Below are 19654 nucleotides of genomic sequence, written 5' to 3'. Positions count from 1 at the left end.
AGAGACTTGGTAGGAAGTGATCAGAGCTTTATTAGAAACAGACATTACACTTTTAAAAGAATTTGCTGCCCTGTTTTACTGTTTAGACAATCTCTTGAAATAGCTTACAGGTTTATCTTGCAAATGTGAATGCATTGTTTTAAAATGTTTGCTCAATTTACTAGGAAGCAGAGATTCATTTGCCATTTGATACCCAAGCATAGTGGGAAAGCATAATCTTCACTCCCAGTCCAAGTAAAACCATAGCATAAGTAGCTTTCATTGTACTTAAGAGTAGGCCACTGCTTTCCTTTTTTACTTGCACTTAGCGTTTCTTCACGTCCAGAGTCAGATTCTTCAAGAATATGTTTGGTTTTCAGAAATCTCTCCATTTTATTCAATTGTATTTTGCATATAAGATTCACTTCTAGTGATTTTGAAGATAAGTAGTACGCTGTACACAAAACACGAGCCCCACATATGCTAACACCACCTCGCTGAAATCACCTGGAAGCTCTGTGATAACATGTAGTGCACAACAGTGGAAACTTGTTTTCCTTCTGGGCCTGGATTCTTGTGCCTCCATGGGTTAACAGTGCTGCCAACGGTAATTTGCAGGTTCCATTAACCTTTCTGGAAGCTTCTGTCATGTATCTGCTGGATCACTAAACCACAGTGAAAATGACACTCAGAAGTAGCAAGGCTTCATGAACAATGACGATCATGTTCATAAGTGCAAATCATCTGTAGCAAAGAATATGAAATGAAATTCTTTTAGTCATGGGCAGCTCGAGGTCAAACAGTAAGCAGCTCTCACAGATTATTTCCTCTCCTAGTTTCTCTTTCCAATAATATTTTATTGAGGACAGAAAGGTATGCAGTTTCAATAAAATATTATTAAAAAGTGGCAGGTTGCAGATGTTGTTTATAATTTTTTGATACACTGTCATGGTACTTAAATAGGTCAAAATTGCCAATAATAATGATAAGCAATGCACTTCCTACGTGCTGTTGCAGCGCCATTCGGAGTTAGGTGGAATAGGCTCGCAATCATTGGGAATGAAACAAAACCTTCCAAATTCTATGGACAAGTTGTTACCACATGCATAGTTCACAAGGCTCAAATTCAGTATGGCTACCATCATATAATAAAAATGTCCATAGGCAAATCAACTGCAAAACAAATGCACAATACTATCAGATAATATCCGTAAGAGTTTTCGTCAGAAAAATCCGCAGTCGTCAAATATTTTTTCACCATTTTTCCTGATTCTGAACTTTTGGATCTGACCAGAAATCCATTAACACTTCACAACACTGTGAATTAACTCAATGTTTATTTACAAACTTTAAGAGTGACACAACTGTTGTACCGTTTGGTTACAGAAAGAAGGGACGAAACAAGTCATATGAAAATAATTTGAACAGCGCCTACACGGCAAAGGGTGGTGAGAGGGTGGATGGTTAGGAAGATTTCATGACCGGTGCTAGTCATCCACAGATACCAGTGCGTCTGGTACTGACGGGCAACTAATATAGCTATATTTTACACACAAAAGCAAAAAGGGTTTGCTAAAAGTGCATTATTTCTATCAAAAATTGTGAAATTAAGGTAAGGCTGTTGTAATGCATTTCTAGTGCAAGAAGTTGAAGAAAATGGCATTTCAGGCTTTTATTAATTATGAATGACTGTGAAGCACTATGTTGCAAGAAACCTGTAGTCCGTGGTTGCAGTCTTGGACTGCAAGTTATATATAGCATATTCAATAAGTTATTGCTTTGGCCACATCAAACTTTACCATGGATAAAGTGTTACATTCATAAATACAGTTACATTCATTATTAAATGAATTAATGACTCCCACCACTGCATTTTGTTGTGATTGTAGCAATGTGACAATTATCTGACCATTCTGTTTCTGCAAACCACAGCTTTCTGCCATCTGAATAGTTACTTTTCTTGACCCACTCTGAATTACACTTTCCCTCGATGGGCCAGCAATGGCTTTATCATCACTCATTATTTTGAAATACCTTTGCCCAGTTCCTAAGCAGCCACTAAGATTAGCAGCAATGGAAAAGAGAAGACAGTCAGTATGAAATGTTCTGAATACTGTCAATACTACAAGGAGAATAAGCCACCTTATTTCCTTAACCAAACTGAACTGTTCGACAAAACTTAAGGACTCGTTCCATATTATACCTGTCGTGAAATGGATAAAATTGAGTAGCTATATGTTTGTTTATGTTTGGCCACATGTTTTCCTAAAATATTACAGAGTGCACCCGTAAATGTTCTAGGGTGCACCAATGCGCTCTGGCAAACACTTTGAGAACCACTGATGTAGACACATTAAAACGTATTTAGTGAGAGGAGCTGTGATGGAGCAGGCAGTAGCCAAAGTTGTACTAAACATTAAGCTTTAACCAGTTCTTTATGCATTAGGAGGTGGAGAGATAGCAGAAAAAATGAAGAAAAAGGAGGTAAGGGGTGACAGAGAGGGATAAGGGATTTAGGATGTTGGGTACATAGGATAGTTTACTTTAGATGGGCCATAAACAACTTGGCATAACAGGCTGCCATGTTGCAAAGGACCACCCTGTTTACCCAGTATCAGTCTATGCAAAGAACAATTTAACTGCATCCTAATCCATGACTTTTCACAATCCTTTTCACTTCTCCCAAAGTGATATTCCAGCTCCTATCAGTGTGAAACAATGTGGCCTGTCTTTACGGGACCCTCACTAGCAACCCCCTTGAAGATCCTATCCCTGTGTAATATCTGGTGCAAAACCTGCTCTGTATCCACTCAACACAGCCTATTCAGTCCTATCAGAGGTATATTTTACCATATTATCAGCAAAGCCACCTGTGAAAGAAGTCTCATCATGAAACAGTTATGCTGTAACTCTTACACAGACTATTATGTAAAAATGGGCACCAACCAGTTCTCCACCCAAATTAATAGCCATCACCAAACTGTGACCAGGGGGTAATTTGACCACTTGGCTGCAGAAAATGCTCCCGAGTTCAACATACTAGACAGCTTCAATGGCTGCTTCACAGCCTATGCCACCTGTCTTTCTTGTAGTTATCTTCTACTGGAAAAGTATTGCTTGCAAATGATTGGCTCATGTTAATAAGTAGTTTGCAGCCCTATGTTCTTAATGCTAGTCATGGTGATTTACATATACTTGTTTACTGGTTTTCTTATTGTGAAATTAAATGTTATACTTGGACATTTTCCAGTGACCCAATACAGCAAGTATGTACCTCAATGAGGCGACAGATATCATCTAGGGCATTCTATGGGTGGCTGGCTTATTGCCGTCACCTGCGTACAGTTCGAACCCACCTCTCAGGACTGGTGCTCACAACGATAGTGCCATCCAGTGATGCAGAATCTGGTCTGACTGCTGAACGTTGGGCAGAACTATCTAAGGCTGAAGGGCAAGCAGCAGAAATATTTAGGCTTACTTATTATGGTGGCATTGAACATAGCATTCGTAGACAGGTATGTTACAAAAGCTTAGTATTTGTTTCTTACATTACCTTTCACTTCACTATGCTGTTAGAGTTACTGATCTATTGTTTCTCTTACAATGTTGAATTACTAATAATTTTAATCTCCGCAATTTATGTTTTTAAGGTGTGTGTGTGTGTGTGTGTGTGTGTGTGTGTGTGTGTGTGTGTGTGTGTTTTGGACAGTGCATGGCTCTATTTGGGTTGAATTATACTTAGTCTGCTTTTGTGCCTGGTAGCGAAACTTGCTGCAAAAATAGTAGTAACCTGTGATCCTTCAGTCAAATTTATCGAACTATCACCAATTAATGCAAATTTAAATAAATACTTGTTGCAATAAAAGAAAATATTTTAAAAATGGTGAAAAGAGTTATACTCTCCTAAATAATTGAGGTAAGCAGCACCAAAATGTCTATATTGAAATGACGTGAAGATTTATTCAGTCAGTTAAAGCACACTCTTTCATGGTGGTCACACAAATATTGTTTCAGTGTGAAACAAAGTTACAAAAATTATCAAATGCAGTACAGACTGTGAGACTGTGTACTTGGAGTCATACCAGACTACCCAGTTACTATTTAAATGGCAGCAGTCTGCGCAAAGCGTAGTCTCATTCCATTAAACTAAATACAAAATATTTGTTGCTCATAAATAAATATAGTTCACTGTGGTGCGTTCACCCACGTTCTGGGGATAGCATCTTTCACTAGTAATTAAAACAACCTGGATCCTTGGTTTGAATCCAGCCACTGCCTAAATTTTAAATAAAAATCATCAGCAGTGGTGACTGAAGACTTCCAGCGTAAGAAGTCATCCTCACTCTGGCAACAGCCTTGTCAGAGAGGGCAGAGGAATGGACGGAGGTTCAGGGCACACTCTTGCCCTTGAGGTGAAAAACTGCCCCTAAAAAGCAGAAGAATCAGCATTGATCAATGGCATGAGGTTATAGAAGACAATGGCAACCATTGCTTTGAAGACACATTGGGCTTGTTGACCGGAAACGAAAGTGTCATGATCATCTCTCTATTGTCAATAGGTTCCAGATTAGTTCCCCATTCAAATCTCTGGGAGGGGATGTCAAGGGGGAGGTGACCATGAAATAAAGATGAAATAACCAGTGGTTAGATGATAATTTAAGAGTCAGGTCTTGGAATGTCAAATGTTTGAACATAGTAAGAAAGCTAAATAATCTGAAAAGGGAAATGCAAAAGGTCAATCACGATATAGTGGGTTCAGTGAAGTGAAATGGTAAGAAGATAGAGATTTCTGATCAGACAAATGTAGGTTAATATCAACACACAAAAAAATGGTATAAAGGATTAGGACTCATTACAAATAGGAAAGTGGGGCAGAGAGTGAGCTACTGTAAACAATTCAGTGATAGTTGTTGTCATCAGATTTGACAGCAAATCAATGCCGACAGTAATAGTTCAGGTTTATAAGTTGATCTCCCGAGGAGCAGGAGGAGGAGGAGGAGGAGGAGAAGAAGAAGAAGAAGAAGAAGAAAGGGGGGAGAGGGGAGTGAGTGAGAGATAGATAGAGAGAGATAGATAGAGAGAGATAGATAGAGAGAGATAGATAGATAGAGAGAGAGAGAGAGAGAGAGAGAGAGAGAGAGAGAATTTGAGGATATTGGACTGGTAATTCAGTATGTAAAGGGAAAATCTAATATTCTTTAGGGATTGGAACATCGTTGTATGTGAAGGGATGCAACACAGTTATCAGAGAACATGAGCTCAGTAGTAGGAAAGAGAGTAGAAAGACTAGTTGAGTTCTTCGAAAATTCAGCTAGTAATAGCAAATACTGTGTCCAAGAATCACAAGAGGAGGAGGTATGCTTGGACGAGCCTGGAGACATGGGAAGAATCCAGCTGGATTAGTTCACTGTCAGACAGATAATCCAAAATCAGAGATTGGATTTTAAGGCATACCCAGGTGCAGATGTAGATTTGGATCAATATTTAGTGATGATGAAGAGGAGACTGAAGCTTGAGAGAATTTTATGGAAGAATCATTGTGGAAGGAAGTGGAATTCTGAAGTACTGAGGAATGATTAAACACAGTTGAAGTTCACTAAGTGTATGTATACTGCAATGAGCAATAGCAGAACAAGCATTTCAGCTGAAGAGGAGTGGCCATCTCTGAAAGGAGCAATCACAGATGTTGCCCAGACAAGCAGAGGTAAAAGGAAGATAACTGTGAAGAAACCATGTAACAGAAGACTTGATCAGCGAAAGAAGCAATACAAAGATATTCCAGGAAATGTAAAAATATAAAGAAAAATAGATATAAATAAAATAGAAAGAAACTTCCACATGGGAAAAATGTATTAATACAAGAAAAATAGATATAAACACAAGAGAAATAGCATAAGCATGAGTAGATTCTTGCAGTATATTCAATAATAATTCCAGATTTGGAGCTGAAACTAATCAAATTTCGACACTACCTATTACCTATCATTCGTAAACTGTTAATGTTCCAGCTGGCTTACTGATTCTATGCCACATTTGACCCAAAATTTTCTGAGTGCTAACAAATATTAGTGTATTCCAGCAGCAACATGCTGCCAAAAATCTATACTTCACAAATCCTAGCACTGCACTCTCATCTCCCCAATGTACAGTGACCTGTTCCGACATTCTGTCCCTGCAAATGTACAGTGGTTCGTAAACATTCTCTGCGGTGACAGTTTCAAACTGTATTAATGTAGTTGTTGTTTATTTTCTATTTGTTATTTCATGCTTTACATTGTGCACACATTCATGTTTATATAACTGCAACCTGTTACCAAAAATATGTGGGAATTAATATCTTGTTTACTCTGATACCCAAATATTCGGTGATTCTTACCGATTATGACACGCCCATGCTGAGTTCAGAGTTTCACTCAGTTTCGTAACATTGACACTTCTAACTTCTGCACCAGCTGCACTGCCCTCCCACATGAGAGTGAATGACTCAACAATCACAACAGAAAAGGCAGCCAGCAACACAATTAACAGAGTGACGATAAAACTACCCCCCATTCTAGCATTCTAGCAACATAATCCTCACTTATGATTTGCCCTCCTAGAAAGTCAGTTCATCCTTGCACAGTTATTAGTGGATGAGATTAAATACAGGTTGAGGATCTAGCCTTAAAAGTCCAGGATATTCTAGCCATGCCTCTGGATACCAAATGGTATGCATCAGTTAAAAATAAAGTCATCACACACTTGTCCCAATCAAAACCAAAGTGGCTAGAGGAGCTTTTGCGCTCTGAGGACTTCAGAGATTGCCCTCTGTCACAGCTCGTAAGACGTTTACCCACATTGGCAAGTAATAATTCCCGAGGGCATGCAGCTTTACTGTATGATTAAATGATGATGGCGTCCTCTTGGGTAAAATATTCCAGAGGTAAAATAGTCCCCCATTTGGATCTCCGGGCTGGGACTACTCAAGAGGATCTCGTTATCTGGAGAAAGAAAACTGGCGTTTTAGGGATCGAAGCTTGGAATGTCAGATCCCTTAATCGGGTAGGTAGGTTAGAAAATTTAAAAAGGAAAATGGATAGGTTAAAGTTAGATATAGTGGGAATTAGTGAAGTTCGGTGGCAGGAGGAACAAGACTTCTGGTCAGGTGACTACAGGGTTATAAACACAAAATCAAATAGGGGTGATGCAGGAGTAGGTTTAATAATGAATAGGAAAATAGGAATGCGGGTAAGCTACTACAAACAGCATAATGAACGCATTATTGTGGCCAAGATAGATACGAAGCCCACACCTACTACAGTAGCACAAGTTCATATGCCAACTAGCACTGCAGATGACGAAGAAATTGAAGAAATGTATAATCAAATAAAAGAAATTATTCAGATAGTGAAGGGTGACGAAAATTTAATAGTCATGGGTGACTGGAATTTGGTTGTAGGAAAGGGAGAGGAGGAAACGTTGTAGGTGAATATGGATTGGGGGTACGAAATTAAAGAGGAAGCCGCCTGGTAGAATTTTGCACAGAGCACAACTTAATCATAGATAACACTTGGTTCAAGAATCATAAAAGAAGGCTGTATGTATGGAAGAAGCCTGGAGATACTGACAGATTTCAGATAGATTATATAATGGTAAGACAGAGATTTAGGAACCAGGTTTTAAATTGTAAGACATTTCCAGGCGCAGATGTGGACTCTGACCACAATCTATTGGTTATGACCTGTAGATTAAAACTAAAGAAACTGCAAAAAGGTGGGAATGTAAGGAGATGGACCTGGATAAACTAAAAGAACCAGAGGTTGTACAGAGTTTCAGGGAGAGCATAAGGGAGTAATTGACAGGAATGGGGGAAAGAAATACGGTGGAAGAAGAATGGGTAGCTTTGAGGGATGAAGTAGTGAAGGCAGCAGAGGATCAAGTAGGTAAAAAGACAAGGGCTGCTAGAAATCCTTGGGTAACAGAAGAAATATTGAAATTAATTGATGAAAGGAGAAAATATAAAAATGCAGTAAATGAAGCAGGCAAAAAGGAATACAGACGTCTCAAAAATGAGATCGACAGGAAGCGCAAAATGGCTAAGCAGGGATGGCTAGAGGACAAATGTAAGGATGTAGAGGCATATCTCATTAGGGGTAAGATAGATACTGCTACAGGAAAATTAAAGAAACCTTTGGAGAAAAAACAACCACTTGTATGAATATCAAGAGCTCAGATGGAAACCCATTTCTAAGCAACGAAGGAAAAGCAGAAATGTAGAATGAGTATATAGAGGGTTTATACAAGGGCAATGTACTTGAGGACAATATTAAGGAAATGGAAGAGGATGTAGATGAAGATGAAATGGGAGATATGATACTGTGTGAAGAGTTTGACAGAGCACTGAAAGACCTGAGTCGAAACAAGGCCCCCAGAGTAGACAACATTCCATTCAACTACTGACGGCCTTGAGAGAGCCAGTCCTGACAAAACTCTACCAGCTGGTGAGCAAGATGTATGAGACAGGCGAAATACCCTCAGACTTCAAGAAGAATATAATAATTCCAATCCCAAAGAAAGCAGGTGTTGACAGATGTGAAAATTACCGAACTATCAGTTTAATAAGTCACAGCTGCAAAATACTAACGCGAATTCTTTACAGACGAATGGAAAAACTAGTAGAAGCCGACCTCGGGGAAGATCAGTTTGGATTCCGTAGAAATGTTGGAACACATGAGGCAATACTGACCCTACGACTTATCTTAGAAGAAAGATTAAGGAAAGGCAAACCTACGTTTCTAGCATTTGTAGACTTGGAGAAAGCTTTTGACAATGTTGACTGGAATACTCTCTTTCAAATTCTGAAGGTGGCAGGGGTAAAATACAGGGAGCGAAAGGCTATTTACAATTTGTACAGAAACCAGATGGCAGTTATAAGAGTCGAGGGGCATGAAAGGGAAGCAGTGGTTGGGAAGGCAGTAAGACAGGGTTGCAGCCTCTCCCCAATGTTATTCAATCTGTATATTGAGCAAGCAGTAAAGGAAACAAAGGAAAAATTCGGAGTAGGTATTAAAATCCATGGATAAGAAATCAGAATGTTGAGGTTCACCGATGACATCGTAATTCTGTCAGAGACAGCAAAGGAATTGGTAGAGCAGTTGAACGGAATGGATAGTGTCTTGAAAGGAGGATATAAGATGAACATCAACAAAAGCAAAACGAGGATAATGGAATGTAGTCGAATTAAGTCTGGTGATGCTGAGGGAATTAGATTAAGAAATGAGACACTTAAAGTAGTAAAGGAGTTTTGCTATTTGGGGAGCAAAATAACTGATGATGGTCGAAGTAGAGAGGATATAAAATGTAGACTGGCAATGGCAAGGAAAGCATTTCTGAAGAAGAGAAATTTGTTAACATCGAGTATAGATTTAAGTGTCAGGAAGTCATTTCTGAAAGTATTTGTATGGAGTGTAGCCATGTATGGAAGTGAAACATGGACGATAAATAGTTAGGACAAGAAGAGAATAGAAGCTTTTGAAATGTGGTGCTGCAGAATAATGCTGAAGATTAGATGGGTAGATCACATAACTAATGAGGAAGTATTGAACAGGATTGGGGAGAAGAGAAGTTTGTGGCACAACTTGACCAGAAGAAGGGATCGGTTGGTAGGACATGTTCTGAGGCATCAAGGGATCACCAATTTAGTATTGGAGGGCAGCGTGGAGGCGTAAAAATCGTAGAGGGAGACCAAGAGATGGTTACACTAAGCAGATTCAGAAGGATGTAGGTTGCAGTAGGTACTTGGAGATGATGAAGCTTGTACAGGATAGAGTAGCATGGAGAGCTGCATCAAACCAGTCTCAGGACTGAAGACCACAACAGCAACAACTGTAAATGGTGATGTGCCACAGAATATATGATTGTACCTACCGCCATGAGACACCCAAAAATTCTCTCCGTGTGCGCTAGTTGTTAAATGCACTGACACAAACGGCTGAAAGGATATTTGAAGTGTATCCTGCATCAAATGTCAAAAAATGGACTCCACCATAGGAAAACATGCCCACAGTGACACTAGCCTCCATCCAGTCACAGTTGGCAGAGTTGATCACACAGGTCACTACACATATTATCGCCAAGATTGATCCACACAGCATGACTGCCTGACTCAGAATGATCAGGAGCTACAAGCCCTTGGTTTTCCAGTCAAAATTCGCAACAATCACAGTATATAGAAAATTGAAAAGTTGGACACTTTTAGATGGACATATACTATTCCGAGAAAACCTTTGAAGTTTCAATATCCAGCATTAAATCATGAATTTAGGAATAAACAACATCCCACTACAAGTTACTTCCTTAAGGATCGTGAGAGCAAAATGATAGTAATTACACTGGATGCAGAGGTCTTTAAACAGTCATTCATGACATGCTCCATATTTAGAGGGAATGGGAAGAAGGCCTAATAACTGACCATATACATTATCCTATGTCTAATAGTTTACACACAGTTAAATAAAACATGAAATTTGCATGCACATATAGCCCAAGTTAAATATTTTATTAAATACACTAGAAATTCCATTGTCGAATAGCCAACCATAATTTAAAAACAAATTAAAAGAATTTCCAAATGACAACTCCTTCTACTCAATAGATGAAATTTTAGATATGAAGTAGTAACTGTAAAAAAATAATTATATTATGTAAAGAAAACTTACGTTAAACTGAAACATTCCACACCATTACAGAATGTCATATTCATTATAGATGGAACAAGTATTAATGCGGGAGGACGACGGTTCAATCCCGTCTCCGGCCATCCTGATTTAGGTTTTCCGTGATTTCCCTAAATCGTTTCAGGCAAATGCTGGGATGGTTCCTTTGAAAGGGCACGGCCGATTTCCTTCCCAATCCTTCCCTAACCCGAGCTTGCGCTCCGTCTCTAATGATCTCGTTGTCGACAGGACGTTAAACACTAACCACCACCACCACCACCACCACCACCACCACCACAAGTATTAATGTAATGTAAAGGATGCCATGCTGCATTATGTTCTGTGTAATTGCAGAGGTTATGATGATTTGGTAAATTTACATAATTGAAGAGGGATGGAACATCTAATAATTCAGTAAACAAAATATATACAGATATGTGACTTTCAGTCATGATAGTGTCATCTGCTGTCGTTTGATGTCTAGTTTTTCAATGGTCCTATGAAGTGTTGAACTGGTATCAAATTTTAATGATTTTTATAAGAGTATGAATTTGCTATTAAGACATAACATCTGTAGTCATTGTGATGTACATGATATTAGTGTCCCAAAACATGCACATTGATATCGTTGTCTCAGATTATGCTTCGCAGTGTCCTGATTGCTGTGGTGATAATAGTTTTGTTACATGTCAGAGCTGTGAATTATTTTTTAATTTTAAAGTATTTCAAGGAGCCCCTGTATGTGATATTGCAACACTGCCATCTTGGGTACCAGCATCTTACTTCCACATGCTAGTAATCAAGGTAACATTCACATCACTCCTTCTTTGCCTTGGGAAAACCCACTGCCATTCCCGTAACTTGCCAGCCATGATTCGGGGCCATCTGGTCCTGGTTATCATGGCCAGCCACACCCGACTCAACACCTCCGTGCATCACCTGGAACTACAAGATTTCAATAACTTTAAGTAGATGATGGTATGCCAGCATGTTTGTTGTGTGTGTGTGTGTGTGTGTGTGTGTGTGTGTGTGTGTGTGTGTGTGTACTCATGAAATGGTCAGAAATAGGTACAGTGGATAAAAAGTACATTTTTCAGAAAAGCCGATTTTTTATACATCTACATTTACATTCGTAGTCTGCAAACCAATATGAATTGTATGGCAGGAGGTTCTTCCCTGTACATGGAGTTGGCAAAAATCATATGGTACCTAGTTGTTGTGACACTCTGAATTTTCAAAGTGCCACCGCGCAGTTACGCACGTCCTCTACATGCGGCGCTGTCTGCCAGCCATGCAGCAGCAGCGCCACCTAAGCAGCCAGCCAGCCAGCGGCCACTAGACTCTGACTCAGTCATGATTTGACTGTTAAAGTGTACACACATCTTACTCTGTTTACTTGATCTGTGACTTTCATTTATTGTGTCTTCCTTGAAATATAATTGTTCAACTTGGAGCTATAACATTTGGCGACGAGGTAGTGATTTTTCTACTCCATCATTGACCCACATGTTTCCATGGCTACTTTAGAGCAACTATTGCAAGGTCTCATAGAACAGCAAATGCTTCTCACGAATGCGATTCGTGATTTCGTCGTGGCATCAAATACGGGGCATCTCTCGTCGTTCTCTCTACCTCCTTTTCCTCCTTACGACGAGACGGTGGAAGACTGGTCTGATTACGAAAAACGTCTTCGACAGCACCTCTTGGCATTTCATGTCATAGATGAACAAACATGTAAGTCTCTGTTCCTTTCATGGATTTCACCTCAAATGTATCGGTTGTTGTTGCAATTGGCTCCTTTGAAAGATCTTGTGTCTTTGTCCTTTGCTGAAATGTGCTCACTTCTGTCCGTCTATTTTCAAAAGCAAATGCATGTGGTAGGCTCTTGTGTTGCCTTTTATCGTTGTCATAAACAACTGAATCAATCCTATCGCGCTTGGGCTGCTGACCTTCGCAGCCTCAGTAGAGAGTGTCAATTTGTTACTGAAGTTCACAGAGAATCCTACGTCAATTCCATGGTACGGGATACTATTATCCGATCGGCGCCCGACAAAGAAGTTAGGCAACGTGCCCTTCAGTTGGCAAATCCGACTCTAGATGAAGTCCTATCCATTGCTCACTCTTTTGAAATATCTCGCGCCACTGGAGCGCAAATAGAGGCATGGGGCAATGTTGGGGAAATACAACCTCTGTGCGATGTTGACGAAGCGTGTGGCGTGTCCCCGCTGCCGACGTGGCCACAGTACGCTCCCAAGCGCAGCCTCAGCTTAATCGTAAACAAACCTGTAAGAAACTGCAGCAAAACCCACTGCAACTTCCTTCATGTCCGCGGTATTTTACGAAACATTAACGAGATGACTGTCCGCGACATTGGGCCGTGTGTCACAAATGCTAAAAAAAACGGTCATGTGTCATCCATTTGCAAATCTGACTGCATACATTATGTTCATGAATATGATGCTGATTCTGATTCTGTGTTGTCTGTCAATTGTACTTCTTTCTTTTCAGGGAAGTTATTCCTCACTGTCCAAATACTTGGTCGAGATGTTCGCATGCAGGTGGATACTGGTTCTGCTGCCACTATCATCAATTCTCAAGCGTATCTTCTGCTGGGCCCCCCTGCGGGTTTGGGGGTAAGAATAGGCCCACGGTATTCCTGCCTTTCGTAAGAGGCAACTAAAAGGAGTCTCAAACGTTTCAGCCTAAATGTGATGGTCCCCTAAGGGGTTTGACCACTATCTTTCAAAATTTTCTGTTAGTGCGTACCATTTGGGGAAGGACGCCTTGCGAACCCCCGCCCTCCATGGCTACCGGGGTTAATATAAGAACCGGGCAGCTTATGAAAGGGTGTCTGGTGGCGTCTGCATATATGTCCTGAACTCTCTTCACAGCGAGTCTGTCCCTCTCCAAACACCTTTAGAGGCTGTTCGGGTGTGGACACCACAGGCTGTTACTGTCTGCAGTCTTTACTTTCCACCAGATGGTGATGCCGTGCAGCATGTCCTGGATGCTCTGATAGCCCAATTGCCACCACCTTTCTTGTTACTGGGCGACTTTAACGCCCATAACCATCTGTGGGGTGGGTCAGTGGCAACAGGTCGAGGCGCCATCGTTGAGCATTTATTGGCGCAGCTCGATCTCTCGATATTAAATGATGGTGCCTTCACACACTTCAGTGTGGCGCATGGCACATACTCCGCCATTGACCTTTCGATCTGTAGCCCTAGCCTCTTACCGTCTGTCCAATGGAGAGTGCATGACGACCTGTGTGGTAGTGACCACTTTCCGCTCTTTCTGTCACTGCCACAGCGTCAGTCTTCTGGGCGCCCTAGCAGATGGGCTATGGATCAGGTTGACTGGGACTTGTTCTCCTCCACTGCCGCTATTGAGCCTCTCTCTAACGATGACATTGATGCAGTGGTTCAATCGGTCACCACCGGCATCGTTACTGCTGCCGAATCTGCCATTCCCCGTTCTTCTTAGTCCCCTCGGCGGCGGACTGTGCTTTGGTGGTCGCCTGTTTTGCTGAAGCGATTAAAGCTCGCCGGCGGGCGCTCCAGTGTCACAAGTGACATCCCTCAATTGACCACCTTATCGCCTTCAAATGGCTGCGTGCGCGAGCTTGCCAACGCAAGCAGGAGTGCTGGGAGCGGTGTGTGTCCACCATTGGCCTCCATGTCATTCCATCGCAGATCTGGGCCAAGAGTCGACGCCTCTATGGCTATCAGACCCCTGTCAGTGTCCCTGCGCTCTCACTGAATGGAGCGGTTTGTACTGACTCCGACGTCATTGCAAACCGCTTGGCAGAGCACTTTGCTCTGAATTCCGCTTCTGCCAACCACCCCTTGGGCTTCCGCTCCATTAAACAGAGGTTAGAACGTCGGAGTCTTTCTTTTCACACCCACCATCCTGAATTGTACAATGTTCCATTCAGTGAGTGGGAATTTCACAGTGCCCTCGCTGCTTGTCCTGATACCGCTCCTGGGCCAGATAGCATCCACTCTCAGATGCTGAAACACCTTTCAGTGGACTGCCAGCGACGCCTTTACAACCGTATTTGGGTCAAGCGTGAGTTTCCGTCGCAATGGCAGGAAAGTCTTGTTGTCCACATTCTGAAACCAGGGAAGAACCCTTTGGAGGTGGAGAGCTACCGTCCCATTAGCCTCACCAACGTTCTTTGCAAGTTGCTTGAACGGATGGTGAGCCGGCGCTTGAATTGGGTACTGGAGTCTCGAGGCCTTCTGGCTCCGTCTCGGGGTGGGTTCCATAAAGGCTGCTCCGCCGCCGACAATCTGGTGAGCCTGGAGTCGGCCATCCGTACTGCCTTTGCCCACTGTCAGCATCTGGTCGCTGTCTTTTTCGACACAGCGGAAGGCGTATGATACGACATGGCGTCATCACATCCTTTCTACGCTTCATGGATGGGATCTTCGGGGCCCTCTGCCGATCTATATCCGCAGTTTTCTGTCGTATCGAACCTTCTGCGTGCACGTCGCCACCTCATATAGTTCCTCCCAAGTCCAGGAGAACGGTGTGCCACAGGGTTCTGTTCTAAGTGTCTGCCTGTTTTTAATAGCCATTAACGGGCTCGCTGCGGGCGTGGGCAATTCTGTCTCCGCTTCCCTGTATGCTGACGTTTTCTGCCTTTACTACAGCTCTATTGGCATTGCAGCTGCTGAACGACAGCTACAGGGCGCAATCCGCAAGGCGCAGTCTTGGGCTGTAGTGCATGGTTTTCAGTTTTCGGCAACCAAGACCTGCGTTATCCATTTCTGCTGGCGACGCACAGTTCACCCGGAGCCGCGGCTTTATCTTGACATCGAGCTTCTTCCAGTGGTAGTCACATAGGTTTTTGGGGGTGGTTTTTGATGCCCGGTTGACTTGGCTACCTCATATTCGGCAGCTTAAACAAGCGTGTTGGCGGCATCTAAATGCTATGCGATGCCTGAGCCACACCAGATGGGGCGCCGACCGATCTATTCTCCTATGGCTTTACCAGGAGTTAATCCAGTCCTGTCTGGACTATGGGAGTCTGGCTTATGGCTCAGCATCCCCATCTGCGTTGCTTGTGCTGGACCCAATACTACACAGCGGGATACGACTTGACACTGGTGCCTTCTGGACCAGCCCTTTGGACAGCATACTAGTGGAGGCAGGTGTCTCTCCCCTGCGGTTACGATGACAACGTTTGCTGGCCGCTTATGCTGCCCACGTTTTCTGCTTGCCTGGGCATCCCAACTATCGTCTCCTGTTCCCGCAATCGGTCATCCATCTGCCAGAACGTCGCCCTCGGTCAGGTTGTACGATCGCGGTTCGAGTCAAAGAGCTTCTCTCCGGTCTTAGGGTTCTCACTGTTCCACCTCCTTTCCGAGCGACATTGCGTGCACCCCCATGGTGTGTTCCTCGCCCTTGCCTTCGGCTCGACTTGGTATAGGGTTCGAAGTACCTAGTCCCTCCAGAGGCCATCCGCCGCCGCTTTTATTCCATCCTGGCCACGTATCAGGACTCTGGCGTTGTATACACTGATGGTTCGATGGTTGCCGGTCGTGTTGGTTATGTGCTAACTCTAGGGGACCATTCCGAACAACGCTCCTTGCCAGATGGCTGCAGCGTTTACGCTGCTGAGCTGGTCGCCATCTTTTGTCTACTAGAGTATATCCGCTCCTGCTCAGGTGAGTCCTTCGTTATATGTAGTGATTCCCTGAGCGGTTTACGAGCTCTCGACCAGTGTTTCCCTCGTTCTCGTCTGGTGATGGCTATCCAGGAGTCCCTGTGTACTCTTGCGCGTTGCGGCCGCTTTGTGGTCTTCGTGTGGACCCCAGGCCATGTTGGGATTCCCGGCAATGAGAATGTTGACCGCCTGGCGAAAGAGGCCACCAGTACACCATCTCTGGACATTGGCCTCCCGGAGACAGATTTGCGAGCGTTCCTACGCAGCAAAATTCTGGACCTCTGGGACACCGAATGGCGCGTCCTGCCTTCACAAAACGAACTTTGGGCCATCAAGGAGGCTACCGGTGTGTGTTGCTCCTCCTTGCGGGCCTCTCGCAAGGAGTCTGTTGTCCTCTGCCGGCTGCGCATTGGGCACACATGGCTGACGCACGGCCACCTATTGCGACATGAGGACCCACCTTATGTCGCTGCGGCTCCGTTTTGACAGTGGTCCACATTTTATTGGACTGTCCACTTTTAGCTGTGCTCAGGCAGTTGTTCGCACTGCCTGACATGCTCCCTGCGCTTTTAATAGATGACTCTGCTATGGATGACTTAGTTTTACGTTTTATTCGGTCAGGGGTTTTTTATAGTTTAATCTGAGTGTTTCTGTTTCATTTTATTTTATTGTGTTGATTCTGGCCTTTGGCCTACGATTTTAAACTGAGTTTTTAATGTGTTCTCGGTGGTTGGCTTTTCCTTTTTTTATCCTTCTGGTTGGCCAACCACCGCCACACTCTGTGTGGTTTTACTTTGTTTTGTCTGTTTTTTATCTGAGTATTTCTTGTCCTGTGTCGTCTGCTGTCTTTCCTGTTGATCGTTTTTCTTCTCTTTAGGCGGTTTTTTTTTTTTGAAAAAGGGACCGATGACTGTAGCAGTCTGGTCCCTTTAACCCCCCACAAACCAACCATCTTCAGCTGGGTTCTCCAATCCTGTCATCTGACACTAGGCAATTACGGACTTACAATAAACAGAAGATTTCTCTCTTGGGACAATTTGATGCTGAGGTATCTTACAAATTTGTCGTTCACACTGTTACCATATTTGTGGTCGACCATAGTAATGCGGAGAGTCTTTTTGGTTTCTATGCCTTTCACGATTTTGGGTTCTCCATAGATGACTCTGTCAGTGTTGTCTCTGATGCTATTCCTTACGCTCAATTGGATTCCTTTTCGACAACATTTTTGTCCCTTTTTTCTCCTGGGTTAGGCTGTGCAAACGACTTTGAAGCTCATATCATGCCCAAACCCACTGCTCGGTCTAAGGTTTTTTGGGCTTGGGCCATTCCTTTGGCCCTTTGTGACCAGGTCAAACGGGAGCTGGATCGTCTCACTGCTTTAGGGGTCTTACTTCCTGTAACTTCCAGTGAGTGGTCCTCTCCTGCCATTGTCGTTGCTAAGCCAAATGGTGATATTCGTCTCTGTGGCAACTTTAAAGCCACTGTAAATGCTCAACACCTTATCAACACTTACCTTATGCCTCGACCTGAAGAATTGTTCACTAAACTTGCTGGAGACCAGTATTTTTCTAAACTTGACCTGTCAGAAGCTTATCACCAACTTCCTCTCGACACTGCTTCCCGGCAGTTTCTGGTCCTTAACACACCTTTCGGCCTCTATCAATACCAACGATTGCCATTCGGGGTTGCCAGTGCCCCTGCTCTCTTTCAGTGATTCTTGAATCAATTATTGCTCACTGTCCCTGCGTGTATAAATTACCAGGACAACATTGTTGTCACTGGCTCCACCTCTTATGAACATCTTCAAAATCTCTGCACACTGTTTCATGTCTTACAGACTGCCGGTCTTAAGTGTAATCTTCAGAAATCAAAATTTCTTCAGGAATCTATCACGTACTTGGGGTTTCTGTCACTGCGATAGATACCCTTCCTCGCCCTACATCTGTTAAGGAACTGCAGGCCTTCTTGGGAAAAATAGCATACTATCACAAGTTTTTACTTCGCTGCTTCGGTGGCTCAGTCATTGCATTGCCTGTTGCATAGAAACGTGCCTTTTCACTGGTCCACGTCATGCGATGCGGCTTTCCAGAAATTGAAGACTACGCTGAAACAGGCCCCGTGCCTGGCTACTTACCGACCTGGTCAACATCTTGTTCTTGCCATGGACGCCTCTCAATATGGGGTCGGTGCAGTCCTTGCGCACCATTTTTCTGACAGTTCTGAACAACTCATTGCTTATGCCTCCAAAACGCTCACGGGTGCCCAACGAAAGTATTCTGAAATTGAAAAAGAAGCTTTGGCCATTATTTATGCTCTTCGTAAGTTTGGTGTTTTTCTCTATTTATCCAAATTTCATCTTGTTATGGATCACAAACCACCTGTTTCCTTGTTTCATCCATCAGTGTCACTTCCCGACAAGGCTGCACACCGCCTCCAGCGTTGGGCTCTTTACTTGTCTCGTTTCAATTATGAGATTCATTTCCCGCTGACGGCTCAACATGCACTGTCTCGCCTTCCCATGGGTCCTGATCTGGCATTTGATAGGGACGAACTTTTGTGTTTCCATCTGGATGTTGCCGAGCAGCGGGTAGTGGACATGTTCCCCATCACCGGGGACCAACTGGCGGCTGCTACGGGTTCTGATCCTACCCTCTACTGGGTTTTACGCTGTTTTCAGAAGGGTTGGCCAGATCATCCATCCACTAAGACTTCTGATTCGTTGCGGAACTACTACGCTTTGCATTACCGCCTCACAGCTAGGGATGGTGTTATCCTCCTTTCCACCGAAAATGCTTCTCTGCATGTTGTGGTACCTGCGTCTTTGCGTGCTTCAGTCTTGTGCCTCCTTCACCAGGGGCACTGGGGTGTGTCTCGCACAAAATCTCTGGCACACCACCGCGGCAACCACCAATGCTCTAGCTCGCATTTTCTATTTGGAATGCCTTCCCTCTACTCTTGTTACTGTTAATGGTTCGCAATTTGCCTCTTCTGATTTTGCGGATTTTTGTGCCCGTCACGGTGTCATGCGTGTCACGGCCTCTTCATTCCATCCACAGTCAAAAGGTGAGGCTGAACAACTGGTCCGCACATTTAAGGCTCGGATAAGGAAACTCCTGACTTCTTCTGCTGCTGCTGATGATGTGTTTCTCCATTTCTGGCTTCTTACCGTTTCACCCCCATGGGCGACCATAGCCTGGCTGAGCTCTTACATGGCCGACAGCCCCGCATGCTACTTCATCTTCTGCGGCCTTCCACCTCATGGGCACAGGTGCCTTTGCTTGGCCGGTTCACCGCTGATGACCTTACATGG

The 19654-nt window shown here is 43.4% G+C and overlaps 1 protein-coding gene across 7 annotated transcripts in view; it reads left to right on the top strand.

Moving 5' to 3' along the window:
- Positions 1 to 19654, top strand: part of LOC126284259 (small G protein signaling modulator 1-like) — a 263420-nt gene that overhangs the window by 113064 nt on the left and 130702 nt on the right. For all 7 annotated transcript variants that reach the window (XM_049983066.1, XM_049983065.1, XM_049983060.1 and 4 more), the window contains one exon: positions 3230 to 3494. In XM_049983066.1, coding sequence (XP_049839023.1) covers positions 3230 to 3494 — 265 coding nt within the window. The remainder of the gene's footprint in view (positions 1 to 3229; positions 3495 to 19654) is intronic.

Source organism: Schistocerca gregaria, chromosome 8 (assembly GCF_023897955.1).
Source record: "Schistocerca gregaria isolate iqSchGreg1 chromosome 8, iqSchGreg1.2, whole genome shotgun sequence".
NCBI classification, from domain to species: Eukaryota; Metazoa; Arthropoda; class Insecta; order Orthoptera; family Acrididae; genus Schistocerca; species Schistocerca gregaria.
Note: the sequence above shows the minus strand (reverse complement) of the source record. Positions and strands in the feature narration are given on the sequence as shown.